The sequence below is a fragment of the Artemia franciscana genome, chromosome 13 (assembly GCF_032884065.1).
Source record: "Artemia franciscana chromosome 13, ASM3288406v1, whole genome shotgun sequence".
In the NCBI taxonomy this organism is placed as follows: Eukaryota; Metazoa; Arthropoda; class Branchiopoda; order Anostraca; family Artemiidae; genus Artemia; species Artemia franciscana.
The window spans coordinates 13863888-13879107 of NC_088875.1; the positions used below are offsets into that span (position 1 = coordinate 13863888).

General features: G+C 33.3%; 1 protein-coding gene across 7 annotated transcripts in view; it reads right to left on the reverse strand.

The window, feature by feature from the left end:
• The window catches only part of LOC136034555 (glutathione synthetase-like), a 100193-nt gene that overhangs the window by 40377 nt on the left and 44596 nt on the right, over nt 1-15220 (reverse strand). For all 7 annotated transcript variants that reach the window (XR_010619205.1, XM_065715795.1, XM_065715794.1 and 4 more), the window contains exons 6-9: nt 11807-11849; nt 9628-9713; nt 3856-4029; nt 493-615 (exon numbers count right to left, since the gene is read on the reverse strand). Coding sequence is in view for 6 of the 7 variants with exons in the window: in XM_065715795.1 (XP_065571867.1) it covers nt 493-615; nt 3856-4029; nt 9628-9713; nt 11807-11849 (426 nt within the window). In the remaining variant the exon portion in view is untranslated. The remainder of the gene's footprint in view (nt 1-492; nt 616-3855; nt 4030-9627; nt 9714-11806; nt 11850-15220) is intronic.

Genomic DNA, 15220 nt, shown 5'->3' on the forward strand with positions numbered 1-15220 from the left:
TTTCCACCGAGCCAAGCTTTATGTCAGGAAAATGTCAGATACGAACACCGCCGCTTCATTGGAAACTTAGAAATGCTCATTTCTAACTTAAAACTGAGCCTTTCTAGAAAATGTTAGAAAGGTTGAATTGTAAATAGTTTAAAATTTTATACCTAAGACAAAGTCAGATGAAAATCTGGGGATTATATGTAAATTAAATGAAGCGCCTATCAGGCTTTTAGATTATTAATCTATTTTAAAGCACTTCAGGGACTGCTGATACTCCAAGGCAAATTTGTAAAATACAACCTGATATATGAACGCAATAAAAACTATAGAGTTTTTGCAGCATTTTGGTATAGGCGCTTTAAAAATATAAACATTTTGGTATCACTATACTGAAAACATATACAAATAATACATACAAAAAAATTGACACAATGTAATACTGAATCATCGACTCGACAAATAGACTTTTCAAACTATTTATGGTCAAACCTTAGATCCAATTACCTTGGACATTTGATGGCCAACGACCGCTCTATCAAAAGACGAGCTTCCCATTCTTTCTCTGTTGGATATTGTTCAGGAGCATAGCCACATCGAAAATAAATGACAGCAACTTCTGTTTCACCTCTGAAATAAAATAATTGATTTAAATCAAGGTAATCGAAAGGCATAACCACGAGAGGCAAGTTCGATAAACTGTTAAGAATATTTTCAATTAAGATGTGCTGGATGTTTTTTTCCCTTCAACTAATCAGGATAAGGGATATATTTGCGAAGTCAGTTAATAGTGCCACATTTAGCTATATTCCTAGCAGTTTTTTTAACACTGACAGTAATCCTTATTCTTTTCTTCATGCAAACCACGCTTGTTGAGATTAACTCTGTCTAAAGATAACCTTTTTCTGCGTCCGTCCGATAAACCTCTTGTTTCCGTATAATTTTTATACACATTCTTCCCGACTGCTTGGACCATCTATGGTGCCTATCTGATGAACAATATGATATATTTACAGAATATTCATCCTGGAACTAGTGTTGCTCAATTGAAGCAGAATTTTGAGGTCTCTACATAGGGAGGTAAGGTAGGTTAGTTACTAAAATTTAACTTTACATCAGTTTCCCCAACATACACTTTCATTGGGATGGACTTGGCGCGTTTATTTGAATACGGAAAAGTATTTCCTGTTTTGGCTGCACAGTGTTTTGTATAAGAGTAAAGCCACTTAGACCTTAAGAGATGTAAGAGCTTTGTACAAAAAGTCGACAAGTAAACAGAATAAGTTCTGACCAGTTGAGATAAACTTGGCATGATTGTTTCAAAGGGATCAAAATCAAATATGTGCATTTATGCACGTAAAACGTATTCCCTGCTTTGGCTGGAACAGCACTTTGTTTTTATTGTTTGGTAAATGACGACTTATACTTATTGACGACACGACTGCCTGTCCATGGATTCTTCATGGTTGATTGTGTATGGCTATGCTGTTTGACCTATGTGATTGTATGGATGAGTAGGGTTAAGGCCTCATTCAAGTGCTGATCTATATTAATCACTAATGTAACAAAATCTTGTTTTTTTTTTGTTTTTTTTTTTAAATGTGTTTGTGCTGTTGCATTGGTGATTTCTCTTTTCATTATAACCATAAATTAAGCATTATGCACGTAAAACATATTCCCTGATTTGGCTGCACGGTGCTTTGCAGTATTTTGGTTAAGCTTTAATAATTTAATTTACCGAGCTGAGTTTCCTTGATTAAGAGTAGTTTATTTTATATAAGGGTTGGTATTTAAAGTAGACATTTAGGTATTATGAGTAGAAATTAATGCATATAAAGTAGGTATTTTATTCAAGTGAGGTTTATTAATTTTAGTGAGGCTATTATTTACTTTTGATCATTCAAATAAGCAACTGACCATTTGAATTGTTCAGAATATAAATCCAACCAACCCGTGATTTAAATCAATTATCAGAAGCTATGCTGGTTTTCACTATACTGTAGACTAAGATCAAGTAGATCTTTTAAAAAAAAATCTGACATGATTTGGCATTTTTTTTTTTACCCTTTTTTGGTCCAATTCAGCCAAGCTCTTTGAGCAGAGAAAATTATATGGCAATATAGTCAAATTTGACAAATTTACCACTGAAAAAGCTTCTTTAATTCGATGTCCTTATAACTTTTTGCTTAATGATGCGTCAGTTTATACCATGATTTTTTCTGTAATTTTTTAGTATTAATACTTACTTATAGTGAGCGCATTTATCAACAGAAAAAGTAAGAGTCAACAAAATTTTTAAACAATATAAAATAGGTTATCAATCGATTCAGTTTGTAAAGGGCTCACTTTTCGCTATCTTACAAAATTGGTGCAAGCAAAAAGTCACCAGCAAATGCAGCAAAATTAAGTACTTTCTCTTTTTTATATATTTTCTCTTTTACTTTTTATTTATAATTCTTCAATCGCCTAGCAATTTACCCATGCCTAATTAGCAATCGCAAGACGAATAATACGGAAGTAATTTTCAGTTTCATATTTTTCACTCATAAAGTAGAATCTAGAACGACTAGACAAAGTTTCGACGTCCAAGATTTCCAAACAGTCCGTACATATGAAGAAAAAGGTGTTTCCTCCATTCTATAATCACTATCATAAGGGAAGGGAAGCGGGGCTAAAGATTTCTCGGGAACGGGACGTGGGGTGGGGGGGGGGGCGTGTTGCATGGACTATAAGCAGATGTCTTTTGACGTAGACCAATTGGAATTGGCCGGTTTCATCCCACGACGGGTTCGGATTCTCTTCTCTCCAGCTGTAAATTTTCGGAGCAAATAAAATATTTTTACTTTTATCACAAAATTGCTTAACTAATATATATATATATATATATATTATAAATGTGTTCAATGTATATTTTATATGCACGCAACTAATGTCAAAAATTGCCAAAAATCATAAAAGAAAAATATAACAATTTTTAATTGTATGTATTATTTACTTTATATTGTTTCAGGAAGAATTCAAGACGGCCAGATGGTTATTTTTTTAAGGGGGGGGGGGCATCGCCCCTCTTTTCCAATCTATGAATAGAGACATGATTTTTATCATTTAAAAGCACCAATAAGGTTAATTAAAATTTGGTAATAAAATATTTAAAACAATTTTAATGACTATCGCATACGTAAGGCCTTTCAAAAATATTAATTCCCTTATCGAAAATTGTACATACTGTGTGTACTTTTTAGAACATACAGAACTTATCATGAGTAAAATCACGTGAACAGAGTAAATTTTAAGTAGCGTTTTTAATTATATACATCATTTGTACTTAAATGTTTCAGGTAGGATTAAAAGATGGCCAGGTTGCTTTCAATTTCTTTAAAGGGATAAGCAAATCCCACCCTAACTGAGGTAAGTATAGATAAGATTGTCATTATTTAAAAAAATGCAAAAAGAATCAGTACTATGCGGCAATAAAATATTTAAAACGGCTTTAATTACTGTCACAAACGCTAGGCCTCAGCGTTTCAAAATTTGAACAAGCTCCTTTTTTGACGTTTTTTTAAAATATGCTTTTAAACATACTACCCAGCTCCTTCAGTCCATCCTATTTGCAAATGTGATTGTCACTATTTAAGAAGTAGCAACAAAGATCAGTACTATTTAGTAGTAAAATACTTAAGACATTAATTATTATCATAAGTATTATGCCTTAGCAAATTAGTAATTTGAACATTGCCTTCTTTTTTACTATTAAAATTAGCGTGTACATCTCATTTAGACATTCATAATATTTGTTTGATGCTCAAATTAAAGAATAAGCACAACACGAAATTGAATATTTCTAAAAAAGTCGAAAATAAAAAGTCTCACATTTTCAAACGTGATTTAGAGTCGGAATTATCGAGCCACCCTTGTTCACCAACTTGAGTAAGAGTCCTCCGAATTGTTCGAACCTTGGGGTTTTTCTTGGCCAGTTCGAATTCGTGAAACCTTTGATCACATATGTTATAAGACACATCCTCCACAATTATCATTATGACTGAGCTGCAACAGAATTGTAAATGACATTATCACTTGGACTAGTAAACAGACACACGTAAACGGGTAGGGGACGGGGTGCTAGGTCCTAAAATTTTATAGCTTAGAACAAAAGTTCTTAAAGCACAGTAATAATATAAAAATTCCTAAGAGATTTTATTCCTCCTAGAATTTTACGGGGGTGTTCTGGCTTTGAACAGGCCTTCAGGGGGTCGTTTTTACTTTTTACTTGATGCATTATCGGATAATTATGAGATACTAAGTCTAAAGTATCTTAAAATGAATAAGCATTTAAAGGAATGTATGGAAGGCTGAATAGAGTGTTTGCGAGGTCTGATTTCTCTGCTCGTCAAATTCTTCCGGCGCTTTGGTCTCAGATGCCATCTTCTATTAGGAATATTTTTGAAAGGTCTGGCTTCCGTGAGCAATTGAGACAAAATTGCCTGCAGATTTATGAATCGTGATTTTTTCTCAAGTAGTTCTATATGTTTTATAAATTTTTTGTTTTGTTGTGAAATAGGAACTCGAATGCACTGATGTAAATTAATACCTTTTTTGGAGTAAAAATACAGACCCAGGTTACTGGGGTTCGTGCTTTCTTTTGTTGATTATTTTTCGAACAAATTAGGTCTCCATTAAAAAAAAAAAAATAAAATAAAATAAAATGCAGTTCAGACAGAATTCATACTTGGAAGAAGAAAAGTGTTTTTCCTATTTCAAAGGTTAAAAGTTTTAGGGCGCAGTTCTGCTATATTGTCATTGTCACAGCTAAAATTCAGACCATACACATTCAAACTTCTAATATAACATCCAAAAACAGCTCGTTAAGCTGTTCTCAAAGGAAAGATGAGAAATTCAGAAGAGCAATGTAGACTTGAAGGATAAAAGCATGAAACTTGAATCGCCGTACTGATCCTTAAAAGGCATTACACAATCAGAGCAGATCAAGAATATTAAAGTATAATTCAGCACACAATGCCTTTCTAAGCCTCCTTTTGAGAACAGCTTAGTAAACAGTTTTGCCAATCATTTCGGAAGTGTGAAAATGTAAGATACGACTTTTAGGCATGTCGTTTAAGATATATTTATAACGTTGATAAGCCATGAATAAGCGCACGTTTTCATGTTAGGATATTTTTTCGATCAAACGGAAGAGCCTTTGAAAACTTCAATTTTCAGGCAATTTTTGAGATTTTGATTTTTCTTCTTTTTTTTTTCATGACCACCACCAAAACGACCAGAGTGCAGAAAACATACAATGGAAGACATCAAAGTTCATCTCTTAAAAACAAAAACAAGCAGCACCATCTACTGAAACGAAAGTAAAACAGTTCAAAATAGGGATGAAACCTTTTAATTGACAGTGAATAGATATAAAATTATTTAACTGGATATTTCGAACACATATACAGTGTTCATCATCAGCAGTAAAACTAAAAGACATGAATAAAACTAAACAAAATTTATACCTAATAAACTAATTACATATACTTTCTATTGTCTAATAAAACTGTTTTACTTTCGTCATGGAAAGGCAGTGTGGTCTTCGAAGTTATCTAAATCTACTGCAACCGCATAAAATCATACTGCTAATTATAGAATCTGAAATAAAACTAAAAAAATATGATGAAAGCTTATACCCAGTATTTAAAACCTGATTATTTGCAAAGTTAGAAAACTAAATAGAAAATATGCTTTGTTTAACTTTTTATTTACTTTTGCAGCACATTTGGCCAAAGACAAAAGCCTAAAAAATTGGGCTATAGCAGAAATTTGCGAGTATTTGGCAGAACTACCAAAAAAAAGAAAAAGAAGCAAATTGCAATTCAACAAACTAAGGCTCAGCATACTAACCTAACCCCGATCATTTTATAGTCTATAAAAAGAAAAGAATTTGCTCATTTTCAGAAAATGTCAGATTGGATCCAAAGAATCCTAAGCCTTTAAGGAAATTAAATAAAAAAAAATAAGTTTTTTAAATGAAAGTAAGGAGCGACATTAAAACTTAAAACGAACAGAAATTACTCCGTATATGAAAGGGGCTTTTCCTTCTCAACGCCCCGCTCTTTACGCTAAAGTTTTTTACTGTTTTAAAATGTAGAGTTAAGAGAAAGAGTCAAACTTTAGCGTAAAGAGCGGGGCGTTGAGAAGGAAAAGCCCCTTTCATATACGGAGTAATTTCTGTTCGTTTTAAGTTTTAATGTCGCTCCTTACTTTCATTTAAAAAACTTGTTTTTTTTATTTAATTTCTGAACGTTTTTGAATCAATGCATGTTTTGATTTTGGCTCTCCGCAGAGAAACAATTAAAACGAAATTTGTATATTTATTTTTTTTTTGGCAAAATGGCTTTCTCATAATTTTGATCGAATGATTTTGAGAAAAAAAGAGCGGAGGAGGAAGCCTGGTTGCCCTCCGATTTTCGGTTAATTAAAAAGGCAACTAGAACTTTTAATTTTTTACGAATCTTTTATAAGTAAAAGATATACGTAACTTATAAATTAGCTTACGTAAAGAACTTTTGTATTCTCATGTTTTTATTACATATATGAGGGGTTCGCCCCCTCGTCAGTACCTCGCTCTTTACACTAAAGCTTAAATTTTGTCCTAATTCATTAAGAATGACCCCTGAATCACAAAAGCCGCAGAATAAATAGTTGAAATTACTAAAAATACTTTAGCGTAAAGAGCGAGGTATTAGGAGGAGGTGAGCCCCTCGTATCGGTAATAATTTCTGTTCGTTTTAAGTTTTAATGCTGCTGCTTACTTCCAGCTGAAGAAAAAACTTTTTCATATTTATTTTTTCATTGTTTTTTTTTAAGTAATGCTAGTAAATCCTGCGCTCCCTTCATGGAAATTTTCTTCCCCCATGACAAATTCCTCGATGGAAAGTTCCTCCAGCATATCCCCCTCTTCTCAATCCCTGCCTCCAACCAAAAAATCCTCCTGAAAACGCCTGTACACTTCCCAATAACCATTACATATGTAAGCACTGGTCAAAGTTTTGAACTTGTAACCCCTCCCACGGGGACTGTGGGGGAGTAAGTCGTCCCCAAAGACATAGTTATAAGGTTTTTCGACTACGCTGAATAAATTGGCTATCTCAGAATTTTGATCCGTTGACTTTGGGAAAATAATTAGCGTGGGAGGGGGCCTAGGTGCCCTCCAATTTTTTTGGTCACTTAAAAAGGGCACTAGAACTTTTCATTTCCGTTAGAATGAGCCCTCTCACAACATTCTAGGACAACTGGGTCGATACGATCACCCCTGAAAAAAAAAACAAAAAAACAAATAAACACGCATCCGTGATCTGCCTTCTGGCAAAAAATATAAAATTCCACATTTTTGTAGATAGGAGCTTGAAACTTCTACAGTAGGGTTCTCTGATACGCTGAATCTGATGGTGTGATTTTCGTTAAGATTCTATGACTTTTAGGGGGTGTTTTCCCCTATTTTCTAAAATAACGCAAATTTTCTCAGGCTCGTAACTTTTGATGGGTAAGACTAAACTTGATGAAACTTATATATTTAAAATCAGCATTAAAATGCGATTCTTTTGATGTAGCTACTGGTACCAAAATTTTTTAGAGTTTTGGTTACTATTGAGCCGGGCCGCTCCTTACTACAGTTCGTTACCACGAACTGTTTGAAATCCAAATTTTAAGTTTTAACTTTAGATTGTAATCCAAAATTGAATAGATTTAATATTTAAATTTAAATGTTTCGATTCTTAAATATTGAAATTAAATTAAAATTTTATTAACATTTTAATAAAATCTAAATTTCTATTTAGAATCCGAATTAAATTTCAATTAATTTCAACTGGAGCTACTTTAAAATTGTTCTAACTCTACTGGGTTAAAATATATTGTGAATGGCACTACTAGTTTTAATTTGTATCAAGTCCATATAAAAGCAAATATAATTCCCTTCTTTTCAGTTTCACAATTTCTTGAGAAACAACGCTGACAACTAACTATTATCAGTTAATAACTAAATACAAGAGACTTCCTTTCTATTTATATAGAGATTTTCTATTTTTGGTATTCTATAGTCTTTAGTCGTTGTGGTTAATCGTGATATTAAACTTAGAGTTAGTTATCGCCATGTTGCAAGTAATAAATAGTACAGTTGCAGATCGCCTGTCACTCCTCTCACCACCACATTAAGTCGGTGTAGAAGGAAAACCCACACTGGAAGCCACTGCCTAGGTACGATTAAAGTGAGTAGCAGAAAATTTAGGGCAACACAACAACACATCTTAGACAGACAAAAGATGTTCTACAAATGGTGCTTGTTATTCATAACCCAGGTTATTTATTAAAAGACTGCACTAAAATTAATAAAATCTGGGTATGTTGGGCATATACATAATGTTTTAAGCATTATACACCTTCCCCAATCCCTCGGTTAATTATTCGCTCCAATCATTACTCGGTCCATCACAATCGCTGGCTATTTGGTTTGGGACTGGGGTCCACGGTGTGACTCTGAAAGCTCAGCCAGGGTCGACCTAGCTCTAAATGGGTACCTGGAGAAATCTAAAGTGTAAACACGGGAAGCGTTGGATGATTTGCCCCCAACCACGCATTGCATTCCCGCATTCCGGCTGAAGGGAATGAATCAGCAGATCAGTAACTCCACAACGTTTTTAATTTATTGTTTTAATTTATAGAGAACAGGAAAGAGCAACCTAAATCGGGACACAAAGTCTTTGAATCCCTGCAGTACAAAGATTAACAGATGTAATTTATTCATTACTATTTCAAAAACAGATAATGTGGACTATACAAAAAAAAGAAAAAAAAAACGAGGAAAATTCAGAGCATGTGAAAACAAGAAGAAGATGCAAATAAAATGGACGCCTCTTTACTTGGGAAGTTTATTATTCTTTTTAATGTTTGGTCTTTGAAGTTTATTTTTTTAAATCGTTTCATGAGCTTCAGTTTATATTTTTTTATTCGTTTTATACTGAGGACGGTTGAGCGGAGGCTAAAACGACGCGTTTCTTTTTCTTGTTTTCACTGGTTGTAAATTTCCCTCCGTTTTTCCATTGCCCTACATTTCTCTTATTACCATGCTTAGCAAGTGTGGTCTCAACAGTTTATTTTCAATATTCCGTGCAATATTAAAAAAATAAGGTCAAATTTTTAGCAGCAACCTTCATTGGTTACAAAATTTTCTTCTTGCTTAACTATGCAAAAGCTTTTTCCTACAGAGTTTTAAATTTTATATTATCATAAATAAAATGTGAGATACACTCTACTGATCACGACAGTTAGCTATCATTTACAGGCATAAGCAGTGCGAGTGGGTGCTTGGTTTTTAGAACACAGAGGTGAATTCACATTCACCTGTGAATTCAAATGGGGTGTGTTCACAATCATGTCGGTTCCAAATGATATAGAGCTGTGACGAGTTTATGATGAGAAGAAGTGAAGCCCTCCCCCAAAACCCTCAAGGTTAGTCAATTTTCTTCGTGTATTTAATTATTTTGTATTATTTGTTGTTTTTTATTTCGTCTAATCAATTTCCCGAGACTTCTTAATTGAAATTTTCCCTAGCTCGATCATATTATTAATTCTTTACAGAAGAGATGTTGTCACCTTGGAGCTTTGTAGGAAGACTGATAGTGCATCCAAGCTTCATGCATTCCATCAGTTATGGCTTCCAATGCATTATTAACAGGTAGCTAGAAAAAGGAACAACAATTATCAACTAAGTCGACTATACCACCGTGCTCACTATAAAAGACTTATGCTGATTAAGTAGTTTAGGCGTGATTAGTTACTAAATGAAACCAAGATTTTGACACACACCCCTTTCAACATTTCTTGAAAGCTTCACCTGACTGCCCTTGACGTTTTTGGACGCCTAAGGTACACCACAGGATGCAAAAAATGGGTGAATTACATAACTTACATCCTTTGTCCTAAGGGCCTTGAGGGGGTGTCATCCCAAGAGACATAGTTATTGGACCTTTGAATTCTGTTGAACAAACTTTTGATTCTATGAATTTGGAAAAAAAGGTGCTTGGGAGGGGGGATGGTTGCCTTCCAATCACTTTTGACACTTGAAAAGGACACTAAAACTGCCGATTTCCCGTCAAATGAGTCCCTTCCAAAGTCTCTACGTCATCTCCTTTCATACGAAGTGCCTTGGTGAAAAGAGAAAAAAAATACACTGTGCCATTCTATCTGTTAAAAGGGGTGTCAATTATCAAAACTGAATCCCGACATGTACTATTTTTAAAACCAGATGAATAGTTTTTCTTGTCAGGAGGGTGAAATAGGCAGTTCTTCAAAGATGAACTGCCATTGGAAATCTCCTCAATTATCTAGCACTACCCTTTATCAGTACTTTATAGATAAAGTAGTAATTTTATGTACGGCGCTTTTCAATTATCAACTAAGTCGACTATACCACCGTTCTTACCATAAAAGACGTATGTTGATTAAGTATTTTAGGCGTAATTAGTAACTATATAAAGCCAATTAAGATTTATATCAATAAAAATAACACTAAATTTCAAGCAACAAAATAAACAGCAGCAAGACTACCCAATACCCAGCTGCATCGCAGTTATGCTGTTTTTAATAAAAGCTATTAACTCATTTTTTTCTTTTATTTTTTTTTTCATTTGTTTTAAATATTAACACAGCATGATCTTATAAATGGCTTTTAAGCTTTATCTCGAAAGACTTAGTTTGTCCATTCTCCTTTACCTTTTTAAGAAGAAATTTAAACAGCTTTCGATACGAGAACTTTCAAACAAAACTTTTTACCAAAAAAAGCTAAAATTTATCTCAAAACTTCTTGCCAAGAAGTTCCAAATAATTACGACAAGAATAAAACATTCCACAGTGACTAAGAAACATATGTCTACCATAAGGCTTCCATATAACCCCAAAAAGGGGAGTTTTTTTGCACCGTGGCTTAAAAGTGGAGATTGAATTTTAAATCTTTTATGTGCTTCTATGATAATGATTTACTTTTAAAGCATGGAGCATTACTGAGTGGTGTTCAAAAGAACCAAGATAACTAGTGAATAAACAGTTATTAATCGCGGCGAGCTGCTGTTTCCCTGCCTCCATCTTATCTGTTGATAAATGGGGGCTATGGTAAATCCCCCGTTTATACACGTGCCATTTTGTTTCCTCTACAAGCAAAATATACAAAAAATATATTTTCCCTGACTTTTTTTTAATTGGAAATTCATATGTGATTTTGCAATACAAAATCATATACTTTAGAGGAATAAACCTTAATTATTTTTTTTACTCTTCATTCATAATTGTATCATTATAAGGATAAATTTGATCTTTGAGGCTATTTCTTTGTCTTTTTTTAAGTGTGTTTTTTTTTTCTTTTTTAGTTGTGAATTCTATAGCTGATTTTAAGTCGTAGTCTTACATTTTTTAAACTCTAATTTCCTTTCCATAGATGGCGCTACCGATAGTATAGTTAAAATACTCTGTGCATAGACTTATCTTTTAACACTTGTTTGTCATTTGCATAAAAAGTGTTGAGAAAACCAGTATATACCAGTAATATCATAGCAATCAAGGAAACAAACTAGATGTCTTAATATTCTTAATTTGCAACACCGGATATAACTGATTATTTTTGATAAGATACCAGGCAAAAACTTTTTTTTCTAAAGAAATTTGGTATTTTGTGCGTGTGAGAAACCCAGACACATCTAGCGTTTAATGGTTAAAAAAAAATTTGCTAATAAGCAAGATTATACTCTCTTTTAGAATTAAAAGTCTGGTCAATACTTACTTTAGGAATATGTTCATCAGCATCCAATTCTGACAGCACAAACCTGGAAGAAAACAAACCCCCTTAAATTAAAGATTCATGACAAAATTCAATAAGCCAATCACATAGTGCCCAAAAATTACAAAAATATTGCTCTTATAGCTGAAGAAAACATATAAGAATATTTAAACATAAAAAATAGTTTCCACAAAAATGATTTGTAGTAAAAAAAGGATCATATTAAAAAAAAATTTCGTTGAAATTCTTCCTAAAGTTATTGTTCATGTTAAGATGACAGCAATTGAAGGTTACTATCACAGAAAACATTCTTCTTTCTGATCTCACGGTTTCCAATATCGAGCAGGTTGTGGTAATGAACTGTAAGTAAGGAGCGACCCGGTTCAATGGTAAAAAAAACTCTAAAAACAGAATTTGTTGCCAATCAATACATCAAAAGAATTAGCTTATTGTGCTTTCCCCCAAGAACCAAAAAAAGGTCTCAAAATATTTGACAAGCCTCCTATGTAGTCGGTGACGCCAGGTAAAAAAAAAACTGACAGAATATTGACATTTTGACAGAAAATTTGACAGACGTTTAAATACTACATTAATAAGACTAAAATGATGGCTAGAAAAAATGAAAAGAAGATAAATTTCACAAACTGGTTCTTATATTTTACATTTGGAAAAACTCTTAATGGAATAATTTGTGGCTGCTGTATAGAACAAAGCAATTCAGTTAGGCTTAATATCTGACAATTTCAGTCTTAGATCAGGTTCTCGAATTAACCTATTTCAGTATTCATCTTTCAGATAAGTATATGTTGAAAACCTTTCCTCTTATAGATATTGAACAGGAGTGACAGAACAGGATATTAATTTTTTATACTGAGTCAGAACGTGTCCAGTTGTTTGAGATGGATGTATTGTGTCCGTTGGGTAAATAGTCACTAAGCAATTCCAAGATAGTAATTAAAAGTAATTAAAGCAAAAAGATAGTAATGAATAGCAATTAAAAGTAAGTCAAAGATAGTTCAGATGTTCAAACATAATTCTTTTAGTGATTACGTCAAGTTTAATTAAATTTTCTGATAAATAGTGCTGACATCATCAAAACATCAATACTCATTCATCTGCAGGCATTGAATCCAAAAATTGATCTTTTTCGACATAGTCTCAATTCTATCATGTACACTGAAAATGGTGACACCCTAGCTTTGTAATGATATCTAATTCATTCAGTTTACAAAAAAATGTCACCTAAATATGCAAGCTTTTGCAGCCATATAACATCGGATATACAAGAAGACAAATGAAACGGATGATCATTAAAATGCTTGGACTTCAGACTTCAATTCAAACAAACGCGACAAAACTTTGCCAGAGAAAAGCCATCTAACTTTTGTGTGAAGCAAGAAAGAACCTTGGGGTACGTCACAAAGTGTCCTCACAAAATCCTCACAAAGTGTAGGGAATAGACAGCAGTTCATAGCACGCGACTTTATGAAGTTCACGATTTTCAGAGCATCACTTAAAGTAGTAGACTGCAGGGATACTCTTACGTACTAAACCTTGTCTATGGATAAAACAATGAGTCTATTGAATTTTTTTCGTTGATCTTCTTCAGCCGTGGCACAAAAACTGAATACGTTCCTGTCATTGATTTTGCACCCACACAATAAGACCAGTTTATTCCATTCTTTTCAAAATACTCATTGATCATATCAAAAATTTCTTCGCCAGTTGTGTAGGTTTTCCAAAGTTTTGCAAATAGCACTTCTTCTGGAACAATATTCATATGAAGATATCTAACGTAAACAAACAAGACTGTGGGATTTGTTACCTCCGTCGATTCTTCCTGTTGAATTGCAAAATAATTCAGTTTAATTCTATTTAAAAGTTCGTTCTCAACATAATTAGCCAAGTCATTAATCCTACGCGACACCGTGTTGTCTGATAAAGGAACTGGCACATTTTCACGTCGAAGTTTTCACGCATAACACGCTACTGTCGCAGGCTCCTGGATTATAGTCTTGTTTCGTTTACACTAAAAAACATGACAGTCCTAAGCAATATTTTTTTTTCTTGCACTTGGCTTAAGAAGTATATGTTGCCAATATTTATACGTAAACATTAAAGACAAATGACATCCAAACCAAAACAGCATATGTTACCTGCATATGCTTATTTTTAAAATGTAGATTATGCTCTTCTTTGCGTATTGCTCTCTTTTTGCCTTCCTCTATCTGCTTTGTTATTTCGTTTTTTTTTATTTCATGGCTCCATTTTCTTTCCTGCCTCTCCCCAAGCATACGTTTGGTGATATGTATCGCACATGGTCCAGTTGAATTTTCTGTAATTGTATGCGCTTGTCCAGATTGAACAGTTCTATAACTTACACGAAATGACACTTCAAGGGCTATTTTATAATCTTTGTTTGAAGTCAAGAAAGAAGAAAGGCTTCACTTTTTGAAATATGCTAATTTTCTTTTGAGATATTCAAGAGGTTTATCTTTGAGTGTCGGATGTTTTGTTTCAATTTGTCTAAGAAGAAGTGATGGTTTTAAACTGCTGCTGGAAAGAACTTCGTTACGTATAACACAAAGCGGTTTGGGTTCAGAGAAAAATGAAGACGGAATTCATTTTCTTAGAAATGAATTACAAGAAAATGAAGACCCAATTGTAGATAGTCTCTATCACATTTTCACTTTTTCCCTTTTCTATCATCATTTCCTTTGTTTTTCGTCTGGTGAAACGGTACCTCATCAATACTTTCAGTACTACTATCTCAATTATCATGTCTCGTTTCTAAACGGCCCATTTTTAACCATCAATTCATTATATAAAATTAAGCTATAATAAACAATTAAATTAATATTATTAAATAATTTGCATGAGAACTTGACAGTTTCAGTATCACTATCGTTCAAACTTCACAAGTGCTAAGCCTATGTATGAACGTCGGTTAATTCAACACTGTCATATACAGATACTACCACTTGCTGGTTTATGAGGTGCTCACGAAAAGCCGGTTCTATTATTGACGCGTAGTGTAAAGGATATTAAGAATACCTATCTCTACAATGGCGAGGGTATAGTTGGGCTGTTTGTTTTCTCTTTTTTGCTTTTGATTTTAATGGCATTTTAAAAATCCCCCATTGCAATATTGTTTTCACTTTTATTTTTTAATAAAATAAAAGCTTTGATCTTTTATTTTAAAGCTTTTATCTTTTATTTTAATGACGTTTTGATAATCCACAATTAAAATTTTGTTTTCGCGTACCCCCTCTGCAAACACTGCAAACCCCGCAGTGTTTCTGGAAAAGGAATTTTTTCGGGGGTTTAGCCAAATTTCTTGGCATCATTTAAAAACCGATCAGAAATTAAATAAATAAAAAAACTTCAACTGGAAGTAAGGAGTAAAATCACAAGTTA